The sequence below is a fragment of the Rhinatrema bivittatum genome, chromosome 5 (genome assembly GCF_901001135.1).
Source record: "Rhinatrema bivittatum chromosome 5, aRhiBiv1.1, whole genome shotgun sequence".
NCBI classification, from domain to species: Eukaryota; Metazoa; Chordata; class Amphibia; order Gymnophiona; family Rhinatrematidae; genus Rhinatrema; species Rhinatrema bivittatum.
Window position 1 is genome coordinate 256,648,336 of NC_042619.1, and position 15,709 is coordinate 256,664,044.

Here is a 15,709-nt window from a genome sequence, read left to right on the forward strand (position 1 = left end):
AATCCCTGTAGGAAACAGGAGGCGTTAATAAAGAATCTGACTTTACATGTTTTGACGACAAAGATTTGTAGTAAAAGGTAGGCAAGAGGCTTGGTTTTACTGTGGATCGGCAATGAGCTATCAGAAAACATGGATAGGGTTCACATTTGGAATTATTGTGTCTTGGCTCTTCATTTGGGTCTGGATATCAACTTCATGGTTGGCTGTACTCAGAATTCTCTCTTAGCGTTCATCCAAAAATCTGAAAATAGCAGAGGCAGAAACCTCACCTTTATGCCACTGAAAACCCATACCTTTCATTCTCGTTAACTAATTTCCTGGACGTTTTCCTTTCTCCCCCTCTCACTTGTACAGGTAGAATGGTTGAAGAACGAAGAGACCATAGATTCACTTGTGGATGAGAACATTGATACCAGGGCTGATCACAACCTGATCATTCGCCAGGCTCGTCTCTCTGATTCTGGGAACTACACCTGCATGGCCTCCAACATAGTCGCGAAGAGAAGGAGCAATTCTGCCACTGTCGTGGTCTATGGTAAGTGAAACGTAAAAACTGAGCAGAAAATAGAGCTGTTGGATAGAGTTATCGAACCAGGGATTGGCTAAAGTAGATACACATTCAAAAGATTCTTTATGGACTCTTTCCAAAGGACAGTTTTGAGGTACATATCAGAAGAGAATTTAGGTGGCAGTCCCAAGGGGTGGTTTTCCCAGGTTATTGCCCCTCGTGCCTTCAGATATATAAACTCAGACAAAAACAGACATTTCTGCAGCACTGACATCTTTATGTAATTATGCCCCCAAGCAATGGAAGGTTGGACAACATTTACTGTTCAGAGGGAAGAAAAAACGTAGAAGCCTAACGCATGTTACCGTAAACTCTCTGGCAGTGAATGGAGGCTGGTCATCTTGGACAGAATGGTCTTCGTGCAACGTGCGCTGCGGTAGAGGATGGCAAAAACGATCCCGCACCTGCACCAACCCGGCTCCACTCAACGGAGGCGCTTTCTGCGAGGGAATGTCTGTGCAGAAAATCACCTGCACTTCGCTGTGCCCTGGTGAGATACTGACAGCTGCCTGCGGCAGAGGGGGTCGACCGTGTAAAGCTTATGTCCTGCAGTATTGACGAGAACTGCTGGGCTCCATGCGCTGTGTGCAAAGTGGGGTCGGGCATATGGCCCCAGTCTTGGGACCCTGTTTTCAAAGCCATCAAAACAAATACTCATGCTCTTAAACCGGTCGTGCACTTATCTCAGCCTCCTTTCATGCTCATTTTTGGCTAAGGCCCCAGTTTTACTAGTAGATGTGGCAGCTCGATTTTTAAGTGCTGTGCCTTTGTCAAAAAGTAAGTTTGCAAAACGGCTGAAGTAATTGTGCCATTTGACAAGTGTTCAAGCATTTATTTTGTCCGGTCCTTTAGTCCATGTACACACTCTTAATGTAACAAAATCAGATTCCTATTTTAAAAGAACAGAACTGCACCAGCAATGCTTCTGTTCCTAAAAATGGAAGAAGCTCTTGCTTGGCGGTTTGATGAAGCATTCATTGTGAATGTACATAAAGCAATGCAGAAACGGTAGGATGATAGTGCAGGATTTTGGCTCTAAAGGACACTCTTTCATCTATCCATCTTTCTTGACTTTTTTTAGTGGATGGCAGCTGGGAAGTGTGGAGTGAGTGGTCCATCTGCAGCCCAGAATGTGAGCATCAGAGAAACCGAGAATGTATTGCACCGCCTCCCAGGAATGGTGGAAAATTCTGCGAGGGCCTGAGTCAAGAGTCGGAGAACTGCACCGAGGGGCTTTGTATTCAAGGTAAAGCGGTAGTAGGCCATTCCAGAAACTAAAGCAATACCAGAATTCTCTTGTTCTCTTGTGCAAAGTTAGCTCACATGTCTGCCTATTCAGATATGTTCTTTATGCTTTCCTCTGAGGGGAAACTGGAACTTAACAGCTTTAGGATTAAAGAAGATCTATGTATGGTGTTACAACACTTTTCTGTGGCATGAGTGGTTATATGGCATTCAGCCAACCCTTGCATGTGAGATTTCTGGCTAGTTTGATATGTGTCTTGACAATCTTCTACAGCATAGCCCTAGGAGAGCTGAAAGGGCATTGGTTACTGCCACTTCTGCCAATAGATGATTCCAGACACCCTAGTCATTGTCAGATTTCACACAAGCTTGGGATAGATACAGAGGGGCAGTGGTAAAAGCACGGGAAGTTGATGACTGGAGATGGAGTAGGGGCATCTGGGCAGATTGGGTGGGCTTAAGTGGTCCTTGTCCGATGACTTCAATGTTTCTGTATCAGGTTTTCTTCCCCAGTGATGCCTGGCATGGTACTTTGTCCTTCATACACCACTGGCCTGCAGAATTCATTCGTATGCTCTTCAAACAATACGTAGGCAAGTTTTTCTTCCCCAAACAATGTATTGTAATGCAGATTAGATTGATTTGCCGCAGTCTATTGCAAGGGAACAGGAAACGTTACCATGATTCCACTAGCACGTAGGTGTGGAGATGTTTGTTAATGCCTGAACTTGTAAAAGCTGCCTTAATGCTGCAGCTGAATTGCACACGGGTAATATGGCCTCTGAGGATAGAAGCCAGGCCCCTTTGAGTTTAGCCTGACTGCAGTGGCCTCTGCAAAACAATGGCCTTCATTGTGGTGTGACGATGCACGTCCCTGATGATGCTAGTTGTCTGCAGGATACAGAGTGAAATTTCATGATGGTCTCCAAAGCAAACAAAAGAGGGGGTCCCGGTCCCCCCCACCAACTGAAACCTGCATAGATAGCTTTATATTAGAAACTCCTATAGATGACTTCCAAATTTTCTTCTAGACATGCACTGTGCTTTCAGTGCCCAGGTTAGGAAATCAAGAGGTAACCGCTAAACTGGGGTACATTTGAAAGAGTAATCCTATACCATGCTATTGTTATTTCTCACATGATTTCTGAATTCGCAGACTACTTTTATTAATTTTTAGGAGTAGTTAATTGTGCATGCCGTGGAACACGGAGATCAATATACCCAGCCTGTAATATAGAAGAAGGCACATTGTTAAAATGGGGTAGATGTGGAGTCCTGTAGGAGGAAACTTCGGCGTACAACTTACAGTCTCTGCGTGGAATCCGTGGCTGGCTTTCTGGGACTCCGTTCTTTTCTGTTGATGGCACGGTTTCCTTAAACCGGCCTTTTCTGTCATCACTTGAAGCTTCAGGAGGCTGCATCAAGCTTCTGTTTATGACTGGCTCTCAGGAGTCGGACTTCTTTTCATCAGGTTCGTGTAAAATTCGCTGAATTTTACCCCGAACTCTGGGAGAGGCATCTGAGATGTGTCCAATAAAGAGCCTTCACGCCAAGCCTCCCTCGCCCATTAAAATGGACAGGCTAGAGACCTCGTTGGCATTTAGCACTGTGGAAACTCAATCCCTTCCTAGCCACACCTCCCCCTCCCGTTAGTGTATTTTTTCACCATGCAATATGTATATCGACTATTTATAATTTTATATCGGAGGCAATATTCAAAACAGCCTGCACAGTCTGCTGGTACTTTCAGACGTGGGCTTTGTACCAGTTCTCAAAAGGGAAAAGTGCAAGCACAATTTGAAAATTGCCTCTCGGGGTGGTTTGTGATGGGCGAGGGGGGGCGGGGTACCCACAGAGGTCTGCTCCTGCGTTTTCTGTGGCTTCTTTTTCTCTCTTAACTATGAGTGTGGCTTTCAAAATGCAAAACTACGCACGCTGTTGTCTCCCCTTATCTAACCCCGCCTCCAAGTCAGCCTCCGTTTACCATGTGCTCCAACCTGCAGAAAGGGTAGACTGACCGTTTACCTGGTAAATGGCTTTTGAAAATTATCCTCACTATAGTAAAACAAAGAAGCCAAATCCCCCAAACAAACCATAAGAACCCTGACCACAGGGAAGAACTAGTAGCTAATTAATAAAAGATTTTATACACACACACACACACACACACACACACACCCGGGAGTGCCTTTCACTCCCCTCCCCTCCAAAACACAGTCCCGGGCAAAGGATCCATCGGGTACATCCGAGGGAATAGCGACTGATTGAGCACTGGGGAAAGCATCATCTCAGGCATCACCATTGCATTCTGAGGATGATGACTTGCTTTAAAGACCAAAACAAGATCAGTTGGTATTTGCTGTGTGAAACCTTTCTGAAGCTTGGAAAGCGAATGGAAAGTGGTTGGATCTCCGGCAGACTGCCAGCCCTTAATGTCAGCTCTTCACTCAGAGGACAACGTTCAAAGCCATTTTACGGGGTGTTTACCTGAGTAAAAGGACCCGGCAGAGAATGGCCTTCCTCGTGGTGTGCTCAGACTTTAGCTGCATTAAAGAGGTGCTGTGCTGTGGCTTGTTTTGGTCATGGAGGGAAACAGGGTGCACGTATGGGATTTCCAAAAGTTGGCCATGCCATTTTGACATCCCTATCTACTCCTTCTGTCCTGTCACTCACACTCACACACTGCAAAGTACATGTACATTTTTAACGAAAGTAATTTGCAACTGCTCACTTCTCAAAGGAAAGGTGAGTAGCTAGAATTGGCAATGTGTGTGGACTGAAACAGCCTGCCTATGTAGCACTTAGCACGGGCTAATGAAAATTTCCTGCCTTTGCCTTCAGTCATGTGACCTCTTGTTCTAAGCGGAGATTTCCTCAGGTCACAGAAAACTAATTTCAAACCGGCGGTAACTGCATTCCATGGTGGTTGAAGACAAAAACTGATGGGAATATGGTTTCCAAAGTGTTGATGAGGAAAGTTTTCAGTGAGGACCCTGCTATAGCCCTAGATATTGCAGACTTGTTCAGTTTTTGTAACTCAAAACCTGGAGTTGGCGTATCCATGGTTTCAGTCACATTGAAAGATGGAAAGGCCCTTTAATCCTTTTACTTTTGAGTTTAATGTTATCGCCTCTTCATGGATCATTATATCAGACGACACTTATGTCAAATTATTCTCAGAATATAATTGCTTCAGAGCTAATAAGAACTGATGAAGCCATTCATTCTCGCACTCGCATTTGTACATATGCCTCTCCAATTGTCATTTCTAACCCAAAGGCAATTGTAAATGAAATTTAGGAAAAAAAAAAATAATTCTGCTTTGGAATTCATCTCTTCAAAGCTATTAACCTCTATCCCCATTCGATGGTGGAATGTTATGGATGGAATATTTACAGTTAGCCGTGCAAGCTGGGGAAGGTGGGGTTATAGGTCACAGGACTGGGCAGGAGAACGACCGACCGGTTACCGACTCCCACCACCTTTAACTTACTGCTTCCACCGTGCTGCCAGAGAGAGGGCTACCCACAGGAGACTGTCCCTTCTCCCAGGAGCTGACAGTCTGCTGTGAAGCACAGGTCAGACAGAGAAGAGGGAGAGGAGGACATGCTTCAAACCGAAAAGACAGCGATTGGGAAGATCCAGGGTTTAAGACGCGAAAACAGCCTCGGAAAGAGAAAACGTGAGCAGCGTTTGTCGCATGTGGTCTGAGGGCAGTTTTGGAAGGGATTGCAATGGGTAAAAAGCGGTTTGTTTGGTTTTTTTTTTTTTATCTGCGTCAGTCGGCTGTCTTAAAAAAAAAAATATGCCCACCCCGCAGGTGAGTACAAGTAAGCGTGTAGTTCCACACCCCACATTCTTGGGAGCGCAGCTGGATCGGAGGAGAAAACGGCAGGCGTGGGTTCTGTCAGAAAAAAGTAGCTGTGGAAAGAGCAGGTGGAAATCTCCGTGGCTGATTTTTCCCTGGGGCAGTTTTCCCAGGGAAAATACGTGGGTGGCTTTACTTTGAAAATCAGTGCAAAGTAAAAAGTTCCTGGGGACTTTGCAGCTATGTGTGTGCTTGGAGGGGCATGGAAATTACCCTCTACAGTTCCATAAGTCTAAGAGGAGGAAAAGACATGCCATGTCACAGTGAGCCGAGGAGAAGAGACTGCGGCAAGAGAGAGGGGACTCTTGTGGATCCCCCGGCTCTTCCGAACTAATCACGAATTCTGGTTTGTCTGCAAAGTCCATCTCTTCCTTTTCTTGGGTGCTGTGAGATGCCGACCGGGGTGCAGCACAAGGGCATCGACGTTGTCCGCTCTTGTGCCCTAGGGTACTAACAGCCAGCCATCGCCTTAGACCCTTGCTAGCTTCCTGTCCTCTTTACACTATGGGCATGCTCAGTTGTTGATGTGAGGGGTGCAGAATGGCTCTTCCTCCCTGCCCCCCACCCCCAAACTGAACCCCTTTCCCTATGTCTTGGCTGCTCTGCGCCATGGACGACAGCAATGTGCTCCTTTGCCTTGTGGGAATCTTGCACATCCAAATGCAGCTTTCTCAGCACGTTCACCCTGCGTGCGTTTTTTATTTCTGATTTTTACGTGACTTCTCTGTGCTCTTATAATTGGCTTCCTCCTGCTGCATAACACCTCCACCTTCTTGCTGCCAAATACATCCATCCCTGTTTTTAAAGCTAATATTTGCTAGGGTGCTTTTATAAATAGCTGGTTTTTGCGTATTTGATACAAACATTAGCCTCTGCTGCCTTGACTTAACCCTTCTTTCCCTTGTAATTTTCTATGGCCTGCTCCGAGTCAACGCTGGCTTCGTTGCTCCTGGATGCTTTCTAGAGTCAGCCCGTTTTTGGTTCTTGTGTTTGAGAATCAAACTGCTTTTTTTTTTTTTTTTCCTCCCTGTTAGAAGTGTGATGACACTAAGCCTACGCAGTGCTGACAAGCATTAATGGTGATGCTTAACAGCATTATGCTGATACAGTGTAGGTAGGAGCACTGAACCTAAGATATTAATAGCAATCTAAGTATAACCACACATCCAGCAATGCTTCCTCACGTGTTACTCTTTGCTAAGCACTGAAACACACACTTTTTTATTTAAGTTTCTTTGACGGATTGGATCGTGATGCTGAGTCCATGAGGTCTTCCCAATGTTTGTTGGCCAACCTAGCAAATGCGGTACTGTCCAGTCACCATTCCGGTCCTGCCAGTGCTCATATTTGCTGCCTCAAACATTTCGGATTGCCTTAATGTCCTTGACTTGGACTTATGCTGACACCACGGCAGTAATTTCTTGTGTGCAATAGCATAAGATGCGCCCCCACCTCTATTACTGCAGCCCTACATTTAAAAATATACAAAAGGGCCAATTTTTCAAAGACACCATTACCTCCAGCGACAAGGGATTATGGCACTCATTTGTATAATCTCATTTTCCACCTTATCGCAGATTTACTCTTGTGTGTAAGTTCTGGTTTCTTGAACTTTTTAATAATAAACTCTTCCCTCCCACACACTAAAACGTATTCCGACTGCTAGATAAAATCACAGGTGGTTGAATTGGGCTTTTGCACCCCAGCGATTCATTGCCTTCTATCCCCTTAGCATGAAGGGAAGGATATGGTGCATTTTATTAATAAAAATACGGGAAGGTGGAGAAGACTGCCCATTTCCAGAAGGTGAATCCATCCTTAATGAGTTAATGAATAACGAGAAGGCAAGCGGGGATGCTAGCACAGGTCTAACCTTGCAGGCCCACGCGAAGGAAGGTTCCAAGGAGGGGAGAACCAAAAATCACTTCCATTTAGCTGCAGGTAATTTAAATCGTCTGTAGAACTGGGGAAAAAACCTGATTCATGAGTAGGTATAGACTGGAACTAGGTAATCTGCAGAAGCTCCACAGAGAAACTGCGTATTAAGTCCAACTTTCTCTCTGTCTTTTTCTTTCTCTGTTCTTTTTTGTAGATAAAAAACCTCTCCATGAAATAAAACCTCAAAGTAAGTTACTTTTCCTCTTGTAAGATGACAATTTATTTGGTGAAGCTTTTACCTTGCTGTGCGTGAAGAGCTGGCCTTTTCTTGTGCCGGAGGAGGAGATGATGGTGGAACGCTGTGGCCAGGCAAGAGCAGAGTACGGGGCATTGACGTGGCCCGCGTTGCTATTACAGGCATACTTAGCACGCCCCTCCCTAGTTTATTACCATTATTTACATGGGGCAGGAACACATACTGTGGGCTTTCTTTACCCGTCCAAAGCAGTAGTAATAACCATGTGGCATCCCACCATCCCTTTCAGCTGTGTCTCCTCCCTTTGCCTCCTGGTCATGCCCCTTGCTCTCCGTTCTACCACTATGATATCCCTCAGACTTGGACCTGGATGCTGCTTTTTATAGTCTGTCACCGGGAGCTTACTCCTTGGAAAGTCATCATAAAAGGAAACCGTGTCATTAGTCAGCACAGTTGATTTAAACTAATAATCCCAATTAATAGTTTCATTATGAATGTCATAGAAAATTATACACAGTAATTCAATTAATATGTAAGGTAATAGCAACATAGTTAGTAGTATAATTATTTACACTTCTATAATTTATTGTAATTCATGTAAGGTTCTGTTGGACCTAGTGTTGATCTAAACTAACCATGAAGTTCGATAACCAAAACAGATGTAAGTGTATTTCTGCACTGAAAAGTAAAGTTTTCCCAGTTATTCTTACATTCCTTGATATGCGTGTAAAAGACCCAAACCGAACCAAATACTAAATGAGACTGTAACTCTACGGCATACTGTGAGCACCAGCAAACCTTCCACTAAAACTCAGGCCTAGCTTCTTTTCCCAGTGTTCCTGCTATTGTGGCAGAACTCGACTAGCCAGCGACCAATGTAAAAAATGATTTGTGGGCCGATCTGGTTCGGGAGCAGTGCCATGCCGAGAACCTGGGTTTGACTTCTCAGAAAGGCTGCGACTGGGGATGCTGCAGGGGCCGGGTTCACTGCTCCCGAGGGGAGAAAGCACGACAGCAACAGCCGGATTGAGGACCCATGATTGCAGCCTTCCAGAAGGGGCCCTGGTGTGTGTGGCCCCTGGTTAAAGACTGCTACTGTCATTTGGGCTAGGATGCTAGGTGATTTAGGAGAGGGTATTAAAGTAGAGGAAAAAAATCCCCAGGTACCTGTGCATGAAGGGTCATAGTGCTGGAAGTCCAAAGGAGCAAGAGGAAACTTCCAGATTTTCAGAAAAAATGATTTGGCCACTAGCTTTCATCTGCAGGTGGTCAAATGGCTACCAGGCTTGAGAGGGGATTTCAGTTGCTCCACTTACTATTCAGTGTTTTGCTTGTCAGACACCATCTGACTTGTAATCATTGAAGGTTTGTTTTTTTTTTTGTTTTTTTTTTTGCAGTCTTCCATGTGCACGAGACTGGATAACATGCGAGCTGCTTACCGTACACTGTGACATGACAGCCAAATCCCTTCCCCAAACAAGGGCCCCCCCCCCCCCCCACGTTACTATAGCAGATCAAAGCAAATGTAAAAACAGCATAGGAAAGTCCCAGCAGTGCACACTGCATGTCCTCTCTTTCATGGGGAAGCGCAGTAGCCTTTGGAGCTATTAAATCTTGCAACCACATAAGCACTTACAAATGGTGCTTTAGCAGCATCCATCCTGTGTCCTCAAGCGACTCACGGGCTTCAAGATTAAAATATTTACAGGAAATCCCATGGAGAGGGGATGAGAAGGTGGCAAGGCACGGTGGAGCCGAAGAAGGAAGAGGTTAAATACCAAACTGTGAAAATAATTCCCGCTCTGTTAAGGGCGGCGGGCTGCAGGAGAACCGGAGGCCGGGCGGAGAGGATGAGTTTCGCCCTCTGTCAGAGGCCAGTTTCCAAGGTCATTTGCAGTGATGGGCGTGAATTTGGCTGGCTGAAAATGACCCCCGCCCCCCCCCCCCCCACCCCCCAGAGGGCTAAAAGTGCGCGCGGTGTTTCCCAAGGAGGGGGGTGGAAGGGCGTCGAGCAGGATCAGAGAGCAAATATGGCATAGATTGTGCTGAGAGGTCTGCGTGAACTTTCTGTAGAAACCTCACAAAAAGCAGGTGGAAATGCCCACGGGTTACTTTGCATCCGTGGCAGGTTTAAAGGTTAAAGTATGTGTGGGCTTTCTCTTTGAAAATCGGTGCAGTCTTTGCCCAAATGTGGACACTTGGAAAATTGCCCCCAAAATGCTTTTTGCATCTTTTCCCTTAAAGCTGAGTTCCCTTTTTCGTGGACAATGGGGAGGATTGGGGATCCCTCAGAAATGGATAGTAACTGCTGGCAACTCTTTTTCGCTAACTCCTTTTCTTCCCCCACCCCCGCCAGTCCCTTCTTCCTTCACCCCTACCCCCCTCAAATCAATGGGTTTGTCTGTGACAGAGGTTTCTTCGTGGTATGATGGGTCCTCTGCCTTCCATATCAGCACTAGCCGGAAAAAAAAAAAGAAAAATCAACCCAGACGGCAAGTTACTGCACGGGCAGAAGCAGAATTCTGTACGGGGGTCACCAAGGGGGATTGGTGCATTAAGCGATACGGTAAACTTGCTGCAGTTCAGTCCTAATAGGTTCTTCATTTAACACTATATGAATCAACGCAGAAGCAAAATCAAAGGCAATTATGAAGGTAATTGAAAAACAGGCTGTTCTAGTAAACAGCCGCACACCTTTTTATAGCTCTAATGGAGGCCTGGAAGCAGTCGGCAGACTGTTAATGTGCCTGCAGGAATGGCCACCCCCCCATGAAGGAAGCAAAGAAAGGAGGAACGGCAGTGAGATGAAGGGAGGAGAGAAGCAGAGAGTGAAGGGAAGAGGAAGAGATGAAAGGAGAAGGAGAATCCCCGTCGAGTAGCACTAACAATTAATGGTGGGGTGGTGGGGGGAGGGGAGAACTGTGTGCCCTGCATGGCTCATGAAGGCACTTATTGTAAATGAGATAATTTAATCAATTATGTTTCCTAATGCACTAAACAGAATGTTTCATTTTCTGCTTCTGCACATCTTAAATTATCTTCAGGTGCTTTCTGAAATATAATCATATTTAATAGAAACTTCATTACCATTTAATATGCTTTCCGTAAGTGTTGCACAACTGTGGCAGGAGCTGAGTGAGGCAAATAGGCTCCACATGGCCCATTGATAATGGAAGACTGATACAACAGACGATCAGCTCCAAAGGACGCAGGATTCTCTAAACCCAGCCCTACCAAACAGCATCCATGGCAGAGAGAGAAAGAGAGACCTTGCTCTCATCCATTTCTGCGCTACCGACGGTGTCCTGAGAGCCAGAAGTGACCCCCTCCGCTCCAGCAATGGCTTCCAGCATCCTCGCTGTTTCTCAGCTCGTTTCTGCCAGCGTTGTCCTGAATGACCGGTGAAGTTTCATCTCTTACTCTCTTGCTTTTCAGCCGGTCTGTTTCCACTCTGGCATCACCTCAGAACGTCCTTCACCTTGGTTGCCTTTCTAGTTGTTGTTGTTGGGTTTTTTTTAAGGCCCAGCCTGTCCCCTTGATACTGCGGCCGCGTTTGTCTTTTTGCTGCTTCTCCGCCTTTTTAATGAGCATCGATCAGGATTGTCAGTGGACCATTTGTGATAAACATCTCTAGGTGGTGAAAAAAATCTCTTCAGCTTCCGTTTCATGCTTAGAGTATCCGTTGACAGGCTCCCTATTCCAGTCTGGCTTCTTCTGTTAGACACCCATCTTTCATTAGGACCTCCTAAAATAGGGGAGAGAAAAATACTATTAACGGGTTGAGCACTAGTACAAGGCCGATGCCCCCCAACTCCTGAGTCTCCCAAGCTTACCCCACTCTCATGTTTTCAGAAGACCTGCAATGAATATTCCTGAAACACGCAAGATTCGCTAGAAACGAGAATCAAATTAATGTTGCATCTGCATTGGTAGGGCCTGAAACTCTGGCTGCAGCTGGACAGCTAATCTCCCAGAAGGTTAACCTTTAGTGTCCTACATTTTGGGGATCAAAAACATTTTTCTTGCTCAGTGTTTTGTTATATGTCAGTGAGCACAGTGAGTAAAAGAGTGTCCCCAGCAAAACTGAGTGTATGACGAGAGATGCGACTGTCGTTCCCTTCTGCACATTCATTGCTCTTCCTGAGGCACATACAGAGGCCATTGCTGGCTAAGCTGGCACGTGCTCTGACCTCATAAAGCGAACTTTGCTTTTTACTTTCTGCATTAAATAGGGAATTGCCGGTGGGGTTAGTATTGGACTGGGTGAAATATTAATGAGAACCAGCTGAAACAAAAGGGACTGCTGCTGTTTCTTATTATGTAAAATCAAAAAGAAGCTGCTGCTGCGCGAGTCAAAGAAAGAAAAGTCTTGATAGGCTTTGCAAGTGGCCTCAACTGTCAGCAAAAATGAATGTAGCATCAGTGCATGGGTGTTTGCACCAGTAAATTTGTTTGCTAAATGACTGCCTGGCCCACCTTCCTGACTGTGACGGTTGCATATTTTCTCCCATCTTCAGTTTATTTTCATGCTCTTTAAAATCCACATTGCCTGACATAATGGTAATTTCAGTTTTGTCTTTTTGGTGGTGTTTTTTTTTTTTTTTTCCCCCGTAACTGGATGGATTGCTTGTGCTTGGGTATAATAGCCTAATGAACCTTGAAACTTAGATTAATGATAGTAATTTCATATTTTGCAAACAAACCCCATAATAAAGAGGCATGCCTGGGCAGCCAAAACAGGACTCAGCAAGGCGATTTGTTTATTTACATCATGCTGTGCTTCTTTGGAGATTTATCACATGAACTGAGTCGTGCGGCGCCTAAGCAACTGCAGAGGATGCACGGAAGAGCGCCGAGATGCCTGTCCATCAGCCACCGCTACCTCTTCCCCTCTTGTTTATTGACAGGCAGCCGGAGAGTGTTGCCTGTTGGATGCACACAGAGCACAGACTGGTGGTTGCAATAATTTGTTACTGCGTCCGACTTCTCATGAAACATAACGGGTTTCCTCAGGAGCTCAGCTCACGTTATCGGTGGCAGGGTGAGCTGTGCCGTTTCGGTCATAACTCAAGCCTCTACTGTACAGGCCTGATTTAAAATAAGATAAAAGTGTGCTGTGGACAGACAACGCACACAACTCCTCTGACTTGGCCTTTAGTGCATCGGAGTTTTGGATTGCAGATCTGGGGTCTCGGCTGATTAAGAGATCTCTCCTTTTACGTCTTGAGAAGATCCTTGGGTAGAAAGCAACGTTCCCTCTCATTTCTGACCGGCTATAGAGTGCGCAAAAAAGTTTTTTTTTTGGGCAGCTTTTGATAAAGCTGAGTTCAAATATGTGTGCTATGAGCCAAGGGTGCCTGAGTAAGAATAATGCAATTAATATCAGGATTTTGAAAGTGTTATTTAAGTCATTGTTTTGATGAAAATAATTCTATATGAAGATATTTTAGCATATCATTGGTTTTAAATAAATAGGAAACTTGAAATAAAATAAATTTGACTTCATTCTTGTTATAGTTAAGCATAATTATATAGTAAAGATATATATACTATTATGTTTTCGCTGTGGAGGTAATTTTCAAAAGAGTTACACATGTAAATGTGACAACACACTATCGCAGCAATTTTCAAAAGTCATTTACCCGCCTAAAGTGCATTTCCATATATAAAACCCAGTTTTAAGCATGTAAATCGTATTGAAAATTATCCCAAGTTTTGCTGTGTGCACAGGGTTCACAGCCTGTGCGTGCATGCACACGAGCACAGCTGACGAACAACAGTGATGAAGGGCACCACGGAGGTCATTCCAAGTGAGAGGGCATTATGACCATAAAGGGCAGAGATGTACAAAAATGTTTATCCATCCCTTACATTTTATTTACAAAAAAAAAATATTCTCTCTCTCTATATATATATCCTTTTGCCTTAGTTTTGCATCCCAAACTGTTAGAAGCATAATTTAAATGACTAACTGATTTAAGTTTTTGGAAGCAAAGGTTCACTATAATTTCCAGCTTCTCCATGCTAAGACATTGCCTTAATGTGGAATATTTTTCATATTTTGATGGTGTATAAAAGATTTAGAATGAAGGATCCTATTTACTAAGCTGTGCAAATGCGTTTGCTTGAGGTTAAATATCGTCAGCACAGCAAAGAAGGAAATCACGCTTGGAAATTGAAAGTTACAGGCCTAATTTTCTAAAATATTTACATATGCAAAATTGGGTTTTACACATGCAAATGCACTTTACTTGAGTAAATAGGCTTTTGAAAATTGCTATGCTAGTAGTTACATTTACATGCGTTAGCTCTTTTGAAAATTACCTCCAAGGTGCGTTACCCAGGGTAATGCAGGCATGTTAATGAGCTGTGTCACATTCAAATGCATTCAAAGCAGCTCATTAATCTGCCAGCAGAATAATTTGGCTTGTGTTCAACTTTGCAAGCCACAATATTTCAGGAAATAGCTACACCTCAAGAACAGCTAACACGTAAACCAGTACTCCCAGAATATCAATTAAAGGAAGGGGCCATAAGTATTAGTAAGAGGCCCCTCTTCCACCTGGGAAAAAATGGATCCATTGGGCAACTAGCTGACACCCCCCCCCCCCCATCTTGGCCTGTAAATATTTGCAGTACCATTTGCAAGCTTGCCTCATCATTCAGGAGATGTTTGGGGGGGGGGCAGGGGTGTGATAGTGTTGCTTGATCTCAAGGTAGCTGGGAGGATGCTTGGATGCATAGGACAGAGGCATAATCAGTAGAAGAAGAGAGGTAATGATAATGCCTCGGTGCGGGTTGGTGTTGTTGATGAGGCCTCACCTGAGGTGCTGTGTTCTGTTCTGGAAGCTGAATCTCAGAAAGGATATGGAAAGGCTGGAGAGGGTCCAGAGAGGGGCAACCAAAATGCTGTGAGGTCTGTACCAAAAGCCCTATGAGGTGAGACTGAAGGAACTTCACATGTAATGTACTCAAGAAGAGAGGCGAGGTGGGGAGATGTGATAAGGCATTGAAAAACCCGAATGCAATCCGCCACGAAGTGGCTGAAAGGCTGAATGTAAATCACTCGATAAATACATACCTGAAAGGTATTAATGCACAGGAAGCCAAGCTTTTTCGAGGAAAGGAAGCTGTAGAACCAGGGGTCACAGTATGAAGCTTCAGGGGGTAGATTCAGGAACAATGACAGGAGGTATTTTTTCACAGAGAGGGTAGTGGATGTCTGGAATGCCCATCCTGGAGGAGGTGCTGATGACAAGGACAGCAACAGACTTCAAAAAGCATGGGATAAATAGAGATAATGCTAATGAAGGCACCGGGCAACCTTTGGTGAGCGACGACAGCAGCCCAGGGCAGCAGTGATATGGCTGCATTGTGCTTGGCGTATGACATGGGGTAACCTGTACGGAGCAGCAATTCTAACCCTAAAGGAGGCACAGTCTTGATTGGGAACTGGGTTCCGTGTCTGCTCTGGGTGAATGTGCCTAAAATGGCTACTGGGCAGATTAGATGGGTCTTTCTCTGCTGCCATTCACTATATGTTACTATGAATTAACACAAGTTTCAAACCCGTGAGAAACGACAGCAATCATCAAGACCTTCAACCCTGACTGCCGTCTAATTGTGCGACTTTCATGTACATGTATAATTTATTTTTTTTATTTTAGCTTCAACCTCTGACCAATGTACAATATAATCGCCTACAGTCACGATAAGACATATTTTACATGCAGCATTGAAGCCATACAGCTGAAAGCTGATTTCCAGGTTTTCATCAGCCTATATACTCTCTAAAAGTAGGAACACACAAGGTTAGGTCGGACATAGAGTGCAAATACCATTTAGGGATGTATTTCTTACATCTATTTGACAATTATTCTGGCCCTAGGCCATA

At 44.7% G+C, this 15,709-nt stretch overlaps 1 protein-coding gene across 1 annotated transcript in view; it reads left to right on the top strand.

Moving 5' to 3' along the window:
- Positions 1–15,709, top strand: part of UNC5D (unc-5 netrin receptor D) — a 549,276-nt gene that overhangs the window by 422,111 nt on the left and 111,456 nt on the right. The window contains 4 exon segments of the mRNA XM_029603886.1: positions 355–535; positions 891–1,058; positions 1,650–1,814; positions 7,774–7,806. Of these exon segments, the coding sequence (XP_029459746.1) occupies positions 355–535; positions 891–1,058; positions 1,650–1,814; positions 7,774–7,806 (547 nt within the window).